This window comes from Kogia breviceps, chromosome 3 (genome assembly GCF_026419965.1).
Source record: "Kogia breviceps isolate mKogBre1 chromosome 3, mKogBre1 haplotype 1, whole genome shotgun sequence".
NCBI classification, from domain to species: domain Eukaryota; kingdom Metazoa; phylum Chordata; class Mammalia; order Artiodactyla; family Physeteridae; genus Kogia; species Kogia breviceps.
In genome coordinates, this window is record NC_081312.1 from 180,587,565 (window position 1) to 180,607,973 (window position 20,409).

The 20,409-nt window shown below is 47.2% G+C and overlaps 1 protein-coding gene across 12 annotated transcripts in view; it reads right to left on the reverse strand.

The window, feature by feature from the left end:
* FRMD4A (FERM domain containing 4A) overlaps positions 1-20,409 on the reverse strand; it is a 663,610-nt gene that overhangs the window by 126,666 nt on the left and 516,535 nt on the right. For all 12 annotated transcript variants that reach the window (XM_067030461.1, XM_067030468.1, XM_067030469.1 and 9 more), the window contains 2 exons: positions 19,974-20,068; positions 6,641-6,733 (listed from right to left, as the gene is read on the reverse strand). In XM_067030461.1, coding sequence (XP_066886562.1) covers positions 6,641-6,733; positions 19,974-20,068 — 188 coding nt within the window. The remainder of the gene's footprint in view (positions 1-6,640; positions 6,734-19,973; positions 20,069-20,409) is intronic.

Below are 20,409 nucleotides of genomic sequence, written 5' to 3' on the forward strand. Positions count from 1 at the left end.
TGAGTACTAATAAAACCTACAATTTAAAACAGGCTCTTCGGCATATTTAGTAGGACTGAATCATTTTACTTTTTTTGGCCATGTCGCACAGCTTGTGGGAACTTAGTTCCCTGCACAGGGATTGAACCCGGGCCCTGAGCAGTGAAAGTGTGAAACCCTAACCACTGGACTGCCATGGAATTCCCAGTAGGACTGAATCTTAGGGCTTCTTCTTCTTTTTTTAAAAAAAATACTTATTTATTTATTTGGCTGTGCTGGGTCTTAGTGGTGGCATGCAGGACCTTTAGTTGAGGCACGCGGGATCTTCAGTTGTGGCACGTGGGATCTTTAGTTGCGGCATGAGGGTTCTTTTAGTTGCAGCATGAGGGCTCTTAGTTGTGGCATGTGGGATCTAGTTCCCTGACCAGGCATTGAACCTGGGTCCCCTGCATTGGGAGCACGGAATCTTAACCACTGGACCACCAGGGAAGTCCCTTAGGGCTTCTTTTGGAGTCAAAGGAGACGGTGTTCTAGGCCAAGATCAAACCTGGCTCAGTACCATGACTGATGCCACACCCAACCTAACCCAGAGGATGCTAAGCTGAGGATATATTATCAGAAGGTCTAAGTAGGAATAAATATGTGCTGTGCTATTACATGTTTGGGCATGTTAAACACCGAAGGCTCTGAAGCCTCGGGGTGTCTGGTCCCCTTTAACGCGTAGAAGTCTCAGGGGGCGGCAGGTGGAATTCCATCCAGCGAGATGACGTCAGCTAGGTTTCCTCCACGGGGCCCCCTCTCTCCTCCCCCTCCCTCTCACATCCACCCCCTGGCACTTGGGAATCGCTGACTATTTACAGCAAGTGTTAATTAAATGGCCCAGTGATTTCATTTTGTAATGAACACAAATGTCACATTTGGAAGGCCTGCTTTTGGTAGCAAAAAGGAGCGATCGTAATGAGAAGGATAATTAATACTGCTGTGAGTTTCCGCGGCCAAATATCTCTGATGTTGAGAATTTCAACCGTGCTGAAAATCCTAACTGGGACACCCAGTTGAGATCTAGCAAGTTCTGCTTAGCAGGCATCTCGTTTTAGATCCGTGCCATCATTGTTACCGTGAGCGACAGGAAACAGCACTGGCTGTCTTAATCAGCCAGGAAAGACACCAACGGTCAGGTCATGAACTCAATTGTAAAATCCCCTCTCCCAGATCAAAGCTTCCTGGCATCTCCTCTCTCTCTCTCTCTCTCTCTTTCTTTTCTGTAGCTCACTTTTGTTTATTGTTTGTGAAACTCTTAAGCTTGAGGAGACACATCTAATCTCTATTTATTCTCCTACTAACAGTGTCTATGACCAGAGCTCCCAGGACATGCCTGGAGGACACACAATGAAAGGAACAGCCCAGACATGGAGGAATCGTCCTGAGCATAAACTTGCATCCAAGAAGGACAGAGGGGCTCCCTTGGGTGGGTTGGGTGGGTAGGCATATTTTCCTTCTATTTTTTCTTGACCTGTGTCTTAAGCTTGCCTGGTGGACACTACCAGAGGGTCATGGTTCTCGGTTTGGGGAGCTTGCCTCACAGCATCAAACAAGGGTCTTGTCGTTGAGTTCGATCTCGGTCAGACACTGATCACTGGGCTGCTGTAACGGATGTGTGTGACGGGGCAGGAAGTGGGGAGAGATGAGGCTGGGGGGGCATGCACAAGTCAGGTCACAAGGGACATGCGGAGGGCGGCCTTAGCACGCTAATGGAAAGCCAGGAACACCACGAGGGGGGGGGGTGTCAGATAAGAATTCCAGCAAGGTGCTCAGTGGCGACACATAGGATGGAGTGGAAGGGGCCGAGACCAGAAGCAGAGATGAACAAGGAGATTTCAGGACCAGCAGAGGCTTATGTAGGCCCTAATTAGAGCCAGGGAGGGTGTGCATGGGAAGTAAGGGATGGAGCTCTTAAAGACATGAAAACAAGAGGAATTCATGAATAAGAGGCCAGAGAAGGGAGCGGGGTGGGGGAGACAGCAGATGATGTCAAAGCCGACTTTCAAGTTCCTGGCTTGAGGGGGCTGCATGGGTGGTGGCGTCCGTCGCACAGACAAGGAGGTGTCAGGGAACGAAGAGCGAGTTGGGGGCAGACAGATGATGACATTATGTGATTCAGACAGGGGAGGGCAGAGAAGCGCCTGTGGAATTTGGTGCCCAGAGACCTCCAGTGACCACGGGGTGACGGGACCAGAAGCTGGGCCCCCAGAGACTGAGGGATCAATGGGACGTGGGAAAGGGGGCAGCAAGTCCAACCTTCGGAACCTCTGCTGTGAACAGAAGGGGACACGGGGGTGGTAGCTGTAGGAGGAGACAAGCCAGGGAGGGTGTTTTCTTTTGTGAGGGTGGAAGCACCCTGGAGGGGCGTGGAGGGGAGGGGTCAGTGGAGAAGCAGCTTAAGATAGAAAGAGAGGGGACACTAGAGGGAGGGAGCTCCCTGAGGTGGGAGGGGCTGGAACTGGAAGGCAGGTGGACCCACCAGCCTCAGAAGATGGGATGAGGGGTGTGTGTGTGTGTGTGTGTGTGTGTGTGTAAGAGAGAGACAGAGACTTGGAAGCTGGGGATGGTGCTTGTTCACCTGTTCACTTCTCTCCTCCTACCTCTTCAAATGGTACCTACAACCTAGCAAGTGCCAATGAATATCCACGAATCAACAACCGAATCCATCGATGATGGTGAGTTCGTAGCATGGCGTTCACAAGTGAGAAAGCTGTTGACACCTCCCAGCTGACAGGAGAGTGGCTTTCGGCCCTTAAGTCCCAGCAGTGACGCAGCTCAGGGTGACACAAAGGGGCCGGTGAGACTGAGGAGGGTTCTTTGTAGAAGAGGAGAGAGCACAGGGCAGGGCAGAACGCTTCCCCACTGGACGCCCCCCTTGTCGGGAGACGGCGAGTCTCTCGCAAGTCGGACCACCAGCACGCATCTCAGCTTCTGAAAACGCCTGCTTTCCCACTGAAGGTGCACCTTCCTCCGCCAAGGTGGTTCCCAGTAGGGCCGCCAAGCGTTGGGACTACAGGTTGCTTTGTCCCCCGCGGGGGCACTCTGTCACGGCACTGAGTTGGGTAGCTCCAGAGCAGCGAGGTCAGGCCTGGGAGGGCTGCTCTCCACGACACCTCCTGCCCAGGGCCGGGGGCACCTGTCCTTTGCAGATGGACGCTGGTGCTGCAGATGCGGCCAGGCGTGGAGCCGACATGGGCCAGTGTCAGCGATCTCAACTCGGGTCCCCTGGCCCCGCTGCATTGATGTCCCTTGTGAGACGGAGGCTGCGTGGTGTAAGGGGTAGGGCCCCGCCACTGGGGTCAGATCTGGCTGAACAGATACAATAACTTACCAGCCATGCCTGGGGACAGGATCTACCTAAACATCTTGGGCCCCCGTCTCCTTATCTTGATGAGGAAAAATAATACCCGTTTCAAGGATTCTTGTGAAGATAATTCATCCGTAATAAGGGACAGTTCCCTCTTCTCTGACCGTTTTCCTTGTTAGGTAATTATCAAGACCCTGATGCCACTGTGACCATTCCTGGTCATTTGACTGACGAGAACTGCGGGGGTCAAGTCCCTCTGAGGCTAAATAACGGGCCCGTGAAGGCAGGTTCTTAGCCCTCCACCCTGTCATTCTGAGACCGTCCTGCAGCCAGCTTCACACCCTCCAAGGAGGACATGCTTATTTCCTGGCTTAGAGGATGAAGCAAAATTCCGTGAGTTCCAATTCACGTTATTTAATATATTGGGGTCTTATTTTCCCTAATTGGTTGAACGGAGGCCATAATTCTGCCCTCACCCTCACAGATGTTTTGAATATGCATCGCAGCGCAAGCGTATATAAATGCCAAGTAACAAGCTATGCTGGGTGGCGGCCCAAACGCCGATGCTCCGTGACACAGGGTTAAGAGTCCACGCCATGAATTCTTAGATCTTGGCTTAAGGCAGCTGATCTTTCCCACGGTCTCTTTTATCAAGTGGTTCTATTTTGCTTTTATTCTCCTATATAACTGTACACGTGTTATACAGATGTAACATACAGATATTTGAAGGAAAGGAGAAAGGCAAGGAGGGGCTGGAGAGTCGGTCTGCTTCAGCGACGCATGGGTGATGGACAGCTGCGTTCTTGTTTAGAAAGGTCAGCGTGTACGCACAGGGAGAAGCTCCGTCAGAAGCCCTTTTGGAGACTCCAGCATATTCCAAGGTCTGGGACTCTTATGAAGATAATCTGTCATACCACTCCGTTGTAGAAAATAGCCTACAGGCATCCTCGGAAAGGCACCGAGTTATAAATTGGGAATCCTTCCCAGGCTGAAAATCAAGGTAGAAGTGCGGAATTCACCCCCGTGGGAGAACCCGCTTCCTCTCTGGGAGAAGACAAATTATCAGTACTTTGATACCATGCTGTTCAGCCGGCTGCAAAGTGGGGACTCGGGAGAGCAGGGGTTCCGGGAACCAGGATCTTTTGTGGCCAGTGCCAGGGAGACACCCACGCCTGGAGGCGGTCATAGAAATTCAGGTGACAGAAGTTGAGGGCCTGAGTTCACGTAATAAAGAGGAGGGGGCAGGGCGGAGAGAGGTTTCGTAAGTAGCAGCAGAGAATTAATGCCCGTAAGAATTTGAGGGAGAGGAAAGGGGGACAGATTTTAAGACTTACGCCTGTATAACTGAATGGATAACGATGTCAGATTTGATGGGACCACAGGTTGGGGGAGGTGGGGGGTGGCTGCGAAGATGATGAATTTGGCTTTGGACCTGTTGAGTTTGAGGTACGCAGGTGGCCAAGAGGTCACTGGAAATAGAAACCTGGGGCTCCCCAGAAAGATCCGCTTGCAGGACGAGCTAGAGAAAGCTCTGCCTTGTATTTCTGTGAGATGTCCATCCCTAAATGTGAATTCGGAGAGTTTTTCCTAATGAGCATTTGGGGAGGTGCCTGCTTTGGCCACAACTAGGAAAAGGCATGTCCCTGGGTCTTCAGTCACCTCGTCCCCAGTTCTCCTGTTAGGCTGGTTCTACCTTGGCAGTTCTCTGTGTATCTGGTTCCATGGAGAGACGTTGGCTTGGAGTGATCTGGACCCATGTGCACGCAGAACCTCGGCCACAAACACTTCAACCCGGCAATCTCACGGCGTTCCGAGCTTTTCTCCAAGCCTTGTGCCCCAAACCCACAAATAACTCAACTCACAACAGACACTTGAAAAAAACAGCTAATATGCAACCAGCCCGGTGTTTTATCTTCTTGGCTGATGTTCGCAAAAAGCATCACGGAGGAGGGGGCCGGATCCATGGCAAGTGTACGCACCCACCTCCCGCGGTGGGTTAATGACCCGCTTAAATGCAACCGAGTCTCCCCTGATGCCGCCAGCCCTCCCGATGCCACTGTTCCTATCTGCCGCATCGGATGACTTGTCCATTTATCTGAGAAAAAGTAGTCGCCATTAAAGAGAAGATGACACTGAAATCATGCCCATCAGGGGCAGAAATGGCGAAGATTAGCTCTGATACGTTTGCAGCTGTTGAACAAATCAAAAAGGGATTAAATGCAAGTTTAAATTTACTCAGCCAGCTGACATAATGACACATACTCCCGCCTGTGAAAGGGACCCTTTACTTCGGATTTTTGCCTTTCGCCGTATCAGGACGGCTACGCTTACAGCTGTATTCTTGGCTGTCCTTTTTAGGAGGAACTGAATTGTGAAGCATTGGCGTCCTGCTCTTGAATTTCTGTTCACATTTTTTAAAAGCGCTGGGGCTGTGCATTGCGTGGAAGGGTTAGTGTCCATTGGAAGGCTGAGACGTTTGAACCCAAGCACCTCTGCAGCTGTGTCGACAGAAACAGCCTGGTGGCTCCACAGACTGGCTCAGGGAGCCGCTAGATCTGGGGGCTCAGGTTCTGGCTTTGCTACGCACGATTTGTACCTTGCCCTTGAACCCACGACGCGATCCCCCTCTGGCTTCACACAACCTTTTGCAAACCCAAGGGGTCAGCCTGGTTGACTTCATAAGACTACTGCAAATATTAACTATAAGAATCATACAGTTACCTGCAGTCACGAAATAAAACTTCTTACAGCACGTTAATGAACAGAAAATGACTATTGTTTCTGATACATGTTACACCATAGCCTCCCTTAGTGCGAAATGCGTTAATCCGTGGTTTGCTGCTGGGTTTCAACTATTCCCATCTGGGATAAAACAGGCAAGTTTCAAGAGACCAAGCAGCACTTGTGACAGAGGAAAGAATACGCAGTTTTGCTATGTAGCTTCGAAGGGCACCAAAAGAAACCACGGATTTGTGTTATTCTCAGAGACTTAGTTTCCTTTGAGATATATGCCCTCCTTCCCCCGCAAAAAAGCAAAGAAAAAAAAAGGGTTTTATTTTCATTCCACACAAGCGTCCTATCGTCAGAGCACGAACACGTGTGTCCACGCACACACGCCGACATGCCTTACACACTCACGCCCTGTGTTTACATCTGCTGGGAATGAAGCTATACCACAACCTCTATTCCTGGCAACGAAGCAAGGCAAACTTGACTTCCCTTTTCTTTGATCGCTCTACCCTCCCAGACTTTTCTGACAAAGGAGGCGGGGTGGGGGGGGGAAGCAAAAGGATGGATACCCAATGTACATACCTGACACAAAAGTATAAAACCACTGGTCCCGACTTTTTGGGGAAGTCGTGTTCCAAGACTCTTCGATCTAGTTGAAGCCAGTTTAAGTGTCCCCTGAGGAAAAGAGAGACCAGTGGGTTAGGGATTTGGGTTTTGCCGGAGTTTCTTGGGACGAAGGTATATGTGCTGCAAAACCAGACCACAGATGAACGTGGCCCTCTGCCTCACTCTTAAGTGCTCACTATTTGCAGAACCCAAGGGAATTATGGGGGGGATACTGCGTCAGCGGGAGATACTGCACGGCACTCAAAGTCGGGGGTTTGAGACCCCCGTCCAGTTCTTCAATGGCACTAAAATGAAAATGCAATCAGACTTTCTTGTCCTGAATTCCCTAAACACCACACTCCTGACTGCCTTTTCTCCTGAAGGCCTCCAAACACACTTTAGAAACATGTTAGCAATCTTCACAACATCTTGCTGGAAGCAGATGGGGTGCAAAGTGAATCAGAGACAGTTTCTTTGAAAATGAAGTGTACCCCGACCATACCACCCAGTCCCTCCACTCCTAGGTATTTACCCAAGAGAGATGAAAGCAGGCTGTCCACGCAAAGACTTTGACACACAGATGTTCACTTTATTTGTAATAGCTCCAAACGTGAAACAACCCCAATTTTTACCAACGGGGGAAGGGACCAATTATGATATAGTTATAGAATGGAATACTACCCAGTGGCAAAGACAATGAGCTTTTTTTGTTTTAAACATCTTTATTGGAGGATAATTGCTTTACAATGGTGTGTTAGTTTCTGCTGTGTAACAAAGCGAATCAGTTAAACATATACACATGTTCCCGTATCCCCTCCCTCTTGCGTCTCCCTCCGTCCCACCCTAACAATGAGCGATTAATACACACAGCAACAAAGATGAATCTCAAAATAATTATGCTGAGTGAAAGAAGCCCGACAATAGAGAATACAGACTGTATGATTCCGTTTATAGAAAACTTTAGAAAGTACAGACTAATCTGCAGTGACAGAAAGCAGACTGGTGGTTGCCTGGGGGTGGGTGATGGGGGGAAAACACAGGGAGGACGAGGAAACTTTTGGTTGTGATAGAGATGTTCATTATCTTGATGGTGGTGATGGTTTCATGGGTGGAGACGTATGTCAATACTTATGAAATTGTACACTTTATGTAGTTTATTGCATGTCAACTTTACCTCATTAAAGCTATTTTAAAGTGAACCACGGAAATATTTGATGATATATAAATGGGGTCATTTCTGCATTTATTTCTTCCTTCCCTCCTTCTCTCCCTGCCTCCTTCCATAAATATTAATTGACCACCTTCTTCAAATAAGGGTCTGGAGATGTAGCAGTAAGTGAAATCAACACAGTCCCTATTCTCCTGATGCTTACATTCTTGTTAGGAGACAGACACTCAGCAACTATTTCCACAATTATGTAATTACTAATAGTATTAGGATGATGAGTTATGAGAACCTATAAGAACCTGATCTAGTCCTGAGGTCTGAGAAGTACTGCTTGGCGTTGGATTGAGATTTGAAGAATGACAAGAGGAAAGCAAAGAGGAAGGGGAAACCACTTTCCAAGCAGAGGGGCCAGCATGTGCAAATGCCCTGAGGTGGGAAGAAACCTTGGTGTCATGAGAGTAGAAGGGGATGAGGCTGGAGAGTGGTGACCAAGGCCTTGGAGTCAAGTTGAGGAGGTTGGTCTTTGAAGAGCAAGGCAGGATCACAGAACAAGTATGAGCAGAGGAGTCTACCCTTGTCCTTTTCCTCTCCTCTCCTTCCCCAATCTCGGTCCATCATCCTGCAGGTCTCAGAGTCCAACAACCGCCTTGACTTAGGACGCTCATGCTGAACGGACACAACTGCACAACATTTCCTCAGGGCCTGATGCTGAGTAACACTGATGTTTATAACGTATATACCTGTGTGAAAGGCTGGCACTTATTAAACAAAAGCTGTTGCATCATTGTATTAAAATGTTTGCTCCTCGAAGCCTCCAAAAAATGAAAGCTAGAGAACACTCTAGAGGCTTCCATCTCCATTCTGAGATGTCATTCAGACTGCACCTTTTGCACAAAAAAAGCAAATCCCTTCTTCAATTAAGCCCACCCCCGTGGCTCTAGGGGTGAGGATGAGAGCTGCTTTGGAAGAGTGTCCGCCTGAGGAAGTTGGCCTCTTTCTCCTCCAAGAATTTTCACCTAGACAAAAATTTTTTTCTATTAACTTTATGTTTCACGCTTGGTGACTCTTCTCTGAGTATAGTAAGGGTAAACAAAGAATGAAACAAGAAGCTTTGTAAGCAAAACGACTGGACCAACATCTTCCAGAAAGGTGGGATAAATTCTCGTCCAATGGGACATGGGATCTGGAAACAGAAGGCCTGGAGGCCACTGTTGTCTCTGGTCACACCTGAATGCTGACAGTGCCCCTCGTGGTCATGTGGTTTCAAACCTCTGCACCTTACCTCATGCTGTTCCCTCTGTCTGGGTTGCTTCTCCTCTCCTTCACGGCACAGCGAGGTCTGGCCCATCCTTCAACACCCGGCTCTCCTACGTCTCCTCCAGGAAACCTTCCCCGACACCCCTTCCCTCACACCACACACCAGCCTGGGCTGTGGGTCCTCCTCTGGACTCACACGGCACCCATCCCAGGCACACCTCTGCTGCTGCACTTCCAGAGTCTACGGAACTTATTCTGTGCACACACTTCTCCTCAACAGACTTTTTATATCTGAAAAACACAGAGAGATCTACCCTATAAGGTAACAGCATGTGCATTTTTGATTAATTGGAAGGTAAGACAAACAGACCTCTTTATCGGGGAGTAATAAGCCATAGCTCCTCCTTTCCAGCCTCTGAAAATGTCCCAGATCTCCTAGGATTCTCTGTCTGTGCTCAGCCTCTTGCAAACACGCCATATGCAGCGGTTTCTCTCCTCATTGGAACGGTCTCTCCAACCTCTTTATCTGAATGATAGCCATTGTTCAAGGCTGAGTTCAAGTCTTACTTTTAGTGAAGTCTTCCCTGATTGCCTGTGTCTGGGGTTTCTTTCAAACATCTCCAGAGCTTCTGGTTTGTGTCATCTGCAAGGCATTTAGCACTGCCTTGTGCAATTAGTTATTTAAAAAACATGACCTGTCTCTCCAACTAAGTCGTAAGTTTTCAACATTAAAAAAAAAAAAAAAAATCATCCCCAGATCTTAGCACAGCACTTGGCAAATACTACGGACTCAAAAAGTACTTGCTCATTGATCGGATGACTACCTCCAAAAGCAGATGATTTGTGCCCTGATCTTAATGTATGAAAGTGACTGAGTGACAACCCAGAGAGGTCAATGCCACTGAAGGGAAAGTTTAAGGTTCCTCAGAGTTTCCTGGAAATGAGACGCACCTACAGCATGCAGGGCCATGAGAAGAAACACCCGTGCTGGTCATAAGGCAGAAAGGAATACGGAGAAGACACAGGCCAGAGACTTTTTTAGGGTTTTCGTGGAAAAGGCAGGGGGAACGGTTTAGGCTTGGCTAGTCCGAACAATCCTGGTGGACTCTTGAGGCATAAGAGCTGTCCCTGGTTCTCTGGTAACTGGCCCCCGGGGTGATTAAGGACAGGGAGAACCGCTGGTTTGGGATGTGAGCGTTACATAAAGGAAGTGACTCAGAGCGTGGCCTCGGGTCACGGGGGGATGGAAACAGCTTTGCCTGTTAGTCTGGTCCTGTAATGCATGATGCCAAAGAAATACAGGATGTGCAAAAACTCGGAACAGAAATCCATTCAATGACCACGCAGATTTAAATGTTAATCCTTTGCTTTGCAATAATTCTTGATAAAGAGTCTGGTGAGATAACCTCTTAAGGATCCTCTCAAGAAAGACAGACTCGAATGGCGCACAGTGGTTTTCCGCGGGTCCCAAACTCAAGGAATAAGGAGGAACCGAGAGATGGAATGTTTTACCTGTGTTCTCAAGATCAGTCAATGGGCCAGGCTTGAGAAATCCTCCCCCCGCCCCAAGGGCACAGCATCTCTGACCACTCACACCACTGGGGGTTTGACTTGGCTTCTGGGGGCCATGATTCACTTGGTGGAGAGCCTGAAAATTGGGACCTTTTGCTTGAAGAGACACAGACATGCACATCACTTGGGTACCACTCTACTGGGTTTGCTCCCTGCCCGCCTTCTTCATCCACATTATCAGAGGACCCCCCCTCCCTCGGTAAGCTCCTTCCCTACATTAAACCACACTAAAAGAACAGCACTCTAGGGGCGAATTCCCTGGTCCCCAACCATATATTGCTTTAGCACTGATCAAGCCATGAAATGACTAGAAAGTAAGAAAATGGTCAAAAAACAGAAAGAACAAGGAGGCCAGAACTCCCCCTATACCAAACAGTTGGCCTTGGAAGAAAAATGTATTTCCTTCCCCCATGTCCCCTACTTGGCTTCCTCAACCCCAGTTCTGTGAGGGATGGCATGGCGTCACACACACACACACACACACACACACACACACACACACACACCCAGGCAGGGTTCCAATATCTGCGGGGAGGTGGGCTTCCTGCAGCTGGAGTCCCGGGACCCTCAGGTGGAAGGAAGTCGCTCCTTCCACTTTATGTACCTGTAAAAACATCTCTCCACTGAAGGTGTTTCAAAGGGAAAGACCGAAGGACCAGTGACCCACCCCCAGGTCCCTTGGGATAACTGCCCAATATTTAGGCAAAAGCTAAGAGATGGATTAAAAACCCCAGTTCTGAGGCCACCACTTTCCACTTGTTAAAATATTTTCTGCTGATTGCGTTGGGTTCAAATTCACCTTTCCTACACCCAACAGTATCCAGGATTCCTCTCTGCCTGGGATTGTTTTCTTTCATATGTAACACCTCAGGTTCCTGACATCAGGTCTCTTCCTCAAATCTCTGTTTTCTTTTTCCTTTAAGCTAGGGTGGGATGGGAAGCAAAGACTAAAAGAAGCATTTTCTCTATACAGTTTAACTAAGAGATCCCCATAGCTTGGATTTCATTATCTCATTGATTTTTCATTTGAGAATGCACATCAGCGCATTTGCCAATAACAAAGCAAAAAAAAAAAAAAAAAAAGTCCCAGCAGACCCTCAGGGTATTTTTGTTATTGCTTGACTGATAACTATCTTTAAAGCTGAGTGAGATAACACCCCCCCACCCATTTGGTTTATGGTAGCCATAGGTCAAACTGTTAGGTCAGTAATAAATATGCAGTTGCTTCCAGGCAACAGAAATTGGATGCATTTATGTAACAGATTGCTTTTAGCTTCTACATATAATACAAATAGATTTTTGGTCCAAGCACTGGCACCTTCCATAGAGATGGCCTTAAGGAGAGCTTTCTTCGCAGAAAGCCACTGGAGGGTGGAGGTGTGTGATAAGTCTATCTGAACCCGTCACTTTTGGGACCCCAGGGGAGAATGAGCCTCTGTGCCTTTAGAGGTTTTCATTGTAGACAGCTGATCTGTATGGAATGAGCTTCCAAAGAAAGTCTAAACAAGAGGATGAAATTCTTACAGATGTCACTGGATGGAGAGAGGGCGTGGGGGGTTTTTCAAAAGGAAGAAGATTTTGCTCTTCAGTGTCTTTGAGTCAGAAGTACGTGTGCTGGGCACGGACAGCTCAGGGATACTGATTTAGCTAGAATCCCTCAAATAAAGGCTTTCAAGTATTGATATGCTGAGTGTATGAGTGTGAGAGAGAGAGCCTGCAAGAGTGACGCAGGCACACAGATAAAGGTAAGGAAGGTACTGGGGAGTCCGGATGACTAAATCATGGGCTCTTTGGTCCATTTGAATTTATGCCTTTAAGTTTTTATTATATGGAGGAATTGTTTGCTCCACTATGTCCTCTGAGGGCTATTCCAAATTTTCTTTTCCAGTGCCTTCTACACTCTATCTTAATATTTACCTCCTAAACGAAAAACACAAGCTCTCCAAGGGGTCAAAGGCCAGTTACTTCTGTATCTCCAGGCTTAACAGTGGATGCTAAATAAACATTTGCTAAGAAGTGAATACATGGGTCTCAGATAAGCCCCACAGATCAATATTGCCGTTGGCGCCATGACTGCCCTCCGAGTACAGACACCGCTCCTGCCTTAACTAAACAATCTCCATATTCGAGGAGAATTCACCTCATCCAGGATCCGAGTGCCCCCGTACCACTCGCTTTGGGAAGGAAAAGGTCAGGAGACAGCCAGGATCTCTGAGGCCCCCTCTGGTTGCCTCATTCTCTTTTATTTCTCTTAGCTGCACACAGGAAGAGTTCTGCTAAAGCCCCTTTCCAGTTACTGAACAGAAGTTTCTGTTGTTTTCCGCAGCACCTGAGGGTCTAGGCAGGCCGCCTCCGAGGGGGTAACGAATGCTGAATGCTGCGCTCGCAGGAGCAGCTATTACAACCCAGGCACGGAGGCTGTAGCCATTGATTTTCTCCTTAGTCTCATGGTACAGAGCATTTAATGGATGGAAATCCCAAACCGATTTCTAAATAAATGACATTCCCAGGGCTGCATCTTGTGGAGGTTTCTTCTGCAATTGGAAAATTGCTTTTCTACTTTATTTTGTAAATTGTACATCAGCTTCTGACTGGGAAACGCTCATCAACAAGACCCTTTCCAGATGTCTCGGTCAATACCAGTCCTGGGGTGCAGGACCCAAGGACACTGCAGGACAGAGGATTCTCCCCCGTTGTCCTGGCATTGGGTCTACGGATGTATTTCCAGTGTGTTGGGGGCATTTTGGACCTTAATTATCCAGATAAATCACACTCCCTAAACACTACCTATCCACGACTCAATCAATTAAGACACAGCATGGTGTTAAAAAAAAAAAAAAAGCCTTAATTGGTTCTTAAACTTAGATTCTGTCTTCAGAGTATCTGTGAACCCTCTGAAATTTAAGCACTAATTATTTTGTGTGTAAACATTTGTGGGGGTGAGGGAATGTAACTGAAATTTCACAGGGGTCTGTGACTAAATAAGGGGTTAAGAACTGCTCATTTTTAAAATTGGTATGTGAAAATACATTCTAACTGTATGTGGCTTTGAAAATGTGCAATAGTGGCTATAACCGAGTTTCTTAACCTTTTCCCTCAACTTCCTAAGTACTTCTTCAAGTATTTTTACATGGATACTCATTTACAGCATTTGACAAACAATCCTTAACATTTACAACAAGAGATTCAAATTTAAATATTTTACATAATCATGACCTCAGCTTGGGGTGTGTTTGACAACTTCTGCTGAATAGTCTAAAAGTTGTTTAGTTATTGCTTTTGATGACGGGATTCTCTGTCAACAATTTTTTTTAATTTTAAAAATGCAAAACTGGGGTGTCACGGGTTTTTGCACATGTCAATATTCTGTAAGAACCTAAATGGGAAAAGAATTTGAAAAAGAATAGATATATCTATACGTGTAACTGAATCACCTTGCTGTACACCTGAAACTAACACAACATTGTAAATCAACTATAGTCCAATATAAAATTTAAAAAAAATTAAAAACTTGGGTGTTACAGGTGTTTGTCTAAACTCCTTGAATTGCACACTTTAAGTATGTGTAGCTTAGTACGTCAGTTACACCTCAATATAGTTTTTCGTAAAGACACCAAAACAGAGGACATAAAAATTATGACTGAGACTAGATCATATAACCACGAATAGGGCTGTATGGATTTAAACTGTACAATCAGAACCATGAATTCTGAAAAAAAAAATCAACTTGTTTGTTGAAACAGCAGTGGAAATATTTCGAAAATAACATGTAAAAATAACTTTCCTTAAATGATGGACACCAATGTTTGATAAATGAAAATCTCGATTACTCTACTTGCACTCAAGGAACCATGAAATCTGAACTTCTGAGTTGGTTTGCAAATAGGTTTCCAGAGTCTGGAGTGGGGGAGAGTTTATAACTTTGCAGGTTCCTGGTGTGTGTCCTGATGGGGTCCCAAACGTTCAAAGTTCGAGTGAACTCAGCTTCTCTTCCTGCATCTGGAAGGAGGGAGCAGAGGTAACGGACACCAACATTACCCTTTCTCTCCAGTTCTGAGGGTTGTCTTTTGGTCTTGTAGTGAGGTGGATGGACCTAGAGTCGGTCATACAGAGTGAAGTCAGAGAGAGAAAAACAAATACCGGATGCTAACACATATATACAGAATCTAAGTAAAAAAGAAAAAAAAAAGGTCATTAAGAACCTAGGGGCAGGGCTTCCCTGGTGGCGCAGTGGTTGAGAATCCGCCTGCCGTTGCAGGGGATACGGGTTCGTGCCCCGGTCCGGGAAGATCCCACATGCCGCGGAGCGGCTGGGCCCGTGAGCTGTGGCCGCTGAGCCTGCGCGTCCGGAGCCTGTGCCCCGCAACGGGAGAGGCCACAGCAGTGAGAGGCCCGCATACCACAAAAAAAAAAAAAAGAAAAAAAGAACCTAGGGGCAAGACGGGAATAAAGACACAGACCTACTAGAGCACGGACTTGAGGACACGGGGAGGGGGAAGGGTAAGCTGGGACGAAGTGAGAGAGCGGCATGGACATATGTACGCTACCAAACGTAAAATAGATAGCTAGTGGGAAGCAGCCGCATAGCACAGGGAGATCAGCTCGGTGCTTTGTGACCACCTAGAGGGGTGGGATAGGGATGGTGGGAGGGAGACGCAAGAGGGAGGAGATATATAAATATATATATATATACACATATAGCTGATTTACTTTGCTGTACAGCAGAAACTAACACACCATTGTAAAGCAATTATACTCCAGTAAAGATGTTAAAAAATAAAAAACAAAAAACAGCCACAACCCCGCTCCCCCCCCCGCAAAAAACCCATTACCCTTTCTCTAGAACAGGGGTTTTCAAACTTGGCTGCATTTGAGAATCATTTGGGGAGCTTTCAAACATCTTGATGCTCAGGCCACACTCAGACCAAGGAAGTCAGAATTTCTGAGGGGAGGGCCCAGGCGCCGGCATTTTCTAAGGTGTCCTAGGTGACTTCAACGTGGGATCAAGGCTGAGGAGCATGTCCGTAGCAAAACATTAATAATTATTTTAAGATCAAATTTATACTAGGCTCTTACTTGGCCTCAGAATGTTTTAGAGATCACCAAAATGTCATTGTTTGCATGCATCACCACAATTCAGATATTCACAGATAATCATCTAGAGACACACCTCAGAGATACTGGGGGTTTGCTTCCAGACCACCCAGATGAAGTGAGCGTCGCGATAAAGTGACTCACACTAATTTTTTGGTCTCCTAGCGCACATCAAAGTTATGTTTACACTATACTGTAGTCTAGTAAGTGTGCAATAGCATTATGTCTAAAAAAACAAGGTACATACCTTAATTAAATATACTTTATGGCTAGAAAGTGCTAACTATCATCTGAGCCTTCCACAAGTTGTAATCTTTTTGCAAAAGTGACACCAAAGATCACTGATCACAGAAAACCATAACAGATACGGTAATAATGAAAAAGTTTGAAGTACTGTGAGAATTACCAAAACGTGACACAGAGACACGAAATGAGCAAATGATGTCAGAAAAATGGCACCGACAGACTTGCTCGATGCAGTGTGGCCACAGACCTTCAATCTGTAAAAAACACAGGCTCTGTGAAGCACAATAAAGAACAGCATGATAAAATGAGGTCTGCCTGTATATCTCTTTTTATTTGCGCAGAATTATTAAAAATAAGAGGGGCTAAATGCACTTGAATCCAGGAATAGAAAAAGACATTCATGGGAAGCTGATGAAATCTGAATAAAGTCTGTAGTTCAGTTATTAATATAGTACCAGTGTTAATTTCTTAGTTTTGATAATTATCACATGGTGTGTAGGATATTAACATTAAGGGAAGCTGGGTGAAGGGTACAGGAGAACTCTCCGTACTATCTTTGTTCTGTAAATCTAAGTATTTCAAAATAAAAAGTTTTAAAAATTGAATGAAGAAAGAGAAGGCGGAGCTAGTATTAATCCCACACAACTGTTGATTAACTAACAATAGGAAACACCTCTGGGCACTGAGTCTTGCACTGTGGCCTTGGACACTAGTAATGAATACAGCTTAGGGGTGAGGACACCCCGAGACTCAGAGAATCTTCCAAGTTTGTCTATATTCTGCTCTATATTTCTTTTCTCCAGGCCCGTCCAGATCCTACAAAATGTCATCAACAGCAGTTCATACTGAAAGACTCTCTGACGTATGACACATACGGCCTACATGCCATATACTCTACTATTAGCTATTATAACACTGCTGGGAATACCTAACACTGGTGTAAGTATTTTATAGTTTATAGAACTTTCTAAGTTAGTCTTGTTTTGATTTGCATTAGGAAAAAAGGCAAATGCATGGAGTCGCAATAAAGGATGAAAGTTCCGTGCATTTTATTATAAAACACGCAGCGTAGCACCTGCAGAAATCACACGCGTGTGTGCGCGCACACACACACACACACACAATACACATGCACAATTTGAAAACACAGTTATTAAATGACCTTGTGTTAGTGTCTAGTGGTGCCCAGTGTGAGGGCTGGGGGGCAGGGCCACAGGGCAAGCCTCGTGGTTACTGCCCTGTGATCACCACCCCAGACCGAGCCTCCCCCCCCACCAACAGGCACCGCTCTGTGCTGACAGCTTCTCATTCATTCCTTTCCCAGCAGGAAAAGGAGAAAAGGTCAGGTGACCACAGAGGCCGCCAGCCACCGCCTTTGGCCCCAGGTGCGGTCAGCCCATGACTGACTACGTCCTGAGTCACCGCCATTCCCGTCTCCTCTTTGTTCTGGCTCCTCAGCCTAGTCCCTTGGAGGCCCAGTTCCTGATTTCCTCGGGGTCCCTGACACTCACCATTTCCCGGTGAGTCACGCCCATCTGCCACCTCTTCTCCAGGCACCGCCTGCCAGCTGCCAAGCCCTGTCCACTGATCTCGGCTGGCCGCCTGCCGCTCCTACCGTCCCCAGAGGAACGCTCCCGCCCAGGTTCGGGGTGAAGAGCTTGGTGGTGGCCACTCTTGCCCTGGACGGTGCCAGAAGGTGGCTCATAGCCTCCTCATCGCTGCCCCCCAGAGGGCCCTCCAGCTGCCAGCGCCACCAGGCCAGGGGCAGGGACCCTCCCCTCCAGCCCGGACTCCCTCTCTGCCCTCCACCCCCGACACACACAAGCCTTCCCCGCCGGCCCGGGGAACCAGAAGCGCCAAGAAAGACCCCGAGCTGACAGGCTCCATTCGGTGGGACAGGCGGACGGTGCTGTGCGGTTTTTTTGCCTGCTTGCGTCTCTCCCGGGAGAGGAGCCACTTTCTCCCTGACGTTCGCTTCCTTCCGGCTGCTGCCATCACGGCTGTGGTCTGAAACCTTCCGCAAGCGTACGCCTTGCTCCTTGGTCCAGGACAACAAGCTCAGTCTCTGACTCTTGTTTATTCAAAAGCGAAGTCTAGGGCTTCCCTGGTGGCGCAGTGGTTGAGAGTCCGCCTGCTGATGCAGGGGATACGGGTTCGTGCCCCGGTCCGGGAAGATCCCACGTGCCGCGGAGCGGCTGGGCCCGTGAGCCATGGCCGCTGCGCCTGCGCGTCCGGAGCCTGCGCTCCACAACGGGAGAAGCTACAACAGTGAGAGGCCCGCGTACCGCAAAAAAAAAAAAAAAAAAAAAAAAAAAGCGAAGTCTAGTTGGGACTCCTCTCGGGTTCACTGGCTCTTTTAGAAGAGGAAACTGTACTTGGGAAATGTGAACAACGTGATGAGCTAAAACTGTGGTTTCTTTCTAATTAGTGAAAAAAACGTCTGAGTGGTAATCCAAAGAGTTTACAGTGATTCTCAGGAGAAAGGGTGGAAAACATCTGCATTTGTGGGAGTAGTTATTCTCGATGCGTGTTTGCCTTAAAGCATGTTTTAAAATTACTCTGCCGGCTCCTTCCCATCCCAGCCCTCCAGATCGCAGACCCGGTCACTTGATCCCACCCGCAGGCACAGAGAACCTTCTAGACCAGAAGCAACCACTCCTGCCTTCCTCCTGGCTGCAGGGCCAGGGTAGTAACCTGAAAGAAAAGAGCTTTCTTTTTTTTTTTTTTTTTTTAAATTTAATTTGTTTTTGGCTGCACCACGTGGCATGCGGGATCTTAGTTCCCTGACCAGGGATCGAACCAGCGCCCCCTGCAGTGGAAGCGCGGAGTCTTAACCGCTGGGCCGCCGGAGAAGTCGCCCTCCTGGCTTTCTTGAGGCAGCTGTGACTCTGCTCCCAACGCTGCTGCCCGATCACACCGCCGCCTGAAAAGTTGCTAATTTGGAGGGTGACCACCTGTCCAGTTTGCCCACGACAGTACCGATGTACACCCCCTTTTACTCACAGGGTCCCGATTTAGATCATAAATGCTACGGCCACCCTGTCCACGTGCGGCTCCCGGAGGGTCCTCACGCGGATACACCTGATCATCTCTCCTACTGACCGACGTGGATGTCCCCTGTCCTTGCTCTGAGCCCATCCTGCCTTGATGGTTCCATCTGATTGATGGGGCATAGCCTCCCGGAGCTGTCTTGTCCAGCCACTAACCGAAGCCGGATCTATTAGTATTGCAGGAAGTCACCTCTGTAATTCGAAGGATTTGGAGGAGTGTGTGTGCATGCGTCTGTATGTGTACACGCAGAGGAAAGAAAATTGTGAAACATTTGCTTAGAACAGCTTATTTTTATCCAGGAATCTGTGCAGGTGTTCACTGCAGTCTTTTGCGAACTGTTTATTAAGAAGGAAATTGAAATTTTAGTAAAGATACTCCTTCCTTGTGTTGCAAAACACCGCTGTATAGAGCCAAACGGAAAGATCACTGAACGCAAACGTACTTTTCAACAGATGAACAATCTGAATTTTTGAATTTTATATTCTATTTCAGCGTTGACAGTGAAACTGCACAGATACTTTGCATTTTGAATTTATCATTGCATTGACTTCCTGCTATTGTTATTCCAACACTGGAGAGAAATGTTTCATTTCCAGAAGTTTTCGTTTAACTCTAATAGAAAACAAACCCAGACAAATCCACTTTTTTAAAAATAAACATTTCAGTTCTGAACACGTACCGGCTTGATTATAAGAATTGGTTTACCTCATAATTTCATAACATGAGCATCACCCTAATTATATCCTTTGGCCGTTCCAGGCATGATCACAAGGCCTTTGAAATTCAGATGATGAACTTGGACTGACCCTGAACCACAAGACCCAAGTGGCCTGCAGCTGCCTCCACCGTGGACAGCAGAGACAGTACAACTTCAGGTTCTGTATTTTCCCTTCAGGTTCTCCAGGCACATGGGGCACTTACGTCTCATCTGTGAAGGCGATCCCAAAGTACTCCTTCTCCTTCAGATTGAAGTGAGATGCCACGAGGTCAAGCAGTTCCTTGGCCAAAAGCTTGGGCTGGAGGGAGAACAAAATGGAAAAAGGGTAAGTGATGAGAGATTGCTTTTCCTAAAGCAGGCAATCTCAGGTTTCCATAATTTTTTGGAAGGAATGTCCCAAAGCTCAAGAACATCCATACAAGTGATTTTTATAAAACCCAAAGGAGTAGACAATGAGGACAGGGCCATCAATGGACTGAGACCTTCGGCTTTGTTTCCTAGTAGTTTGTTCTACCAACAGATGGCACCTGCTCACCAACACAGCTGTCAAACCCCGTGGCCTCCTTCCCCACACAGGAGAACACTTTACAGTGAATTGACAGGAAGATGTGTCTTATTAAAAATATATATGTACACATA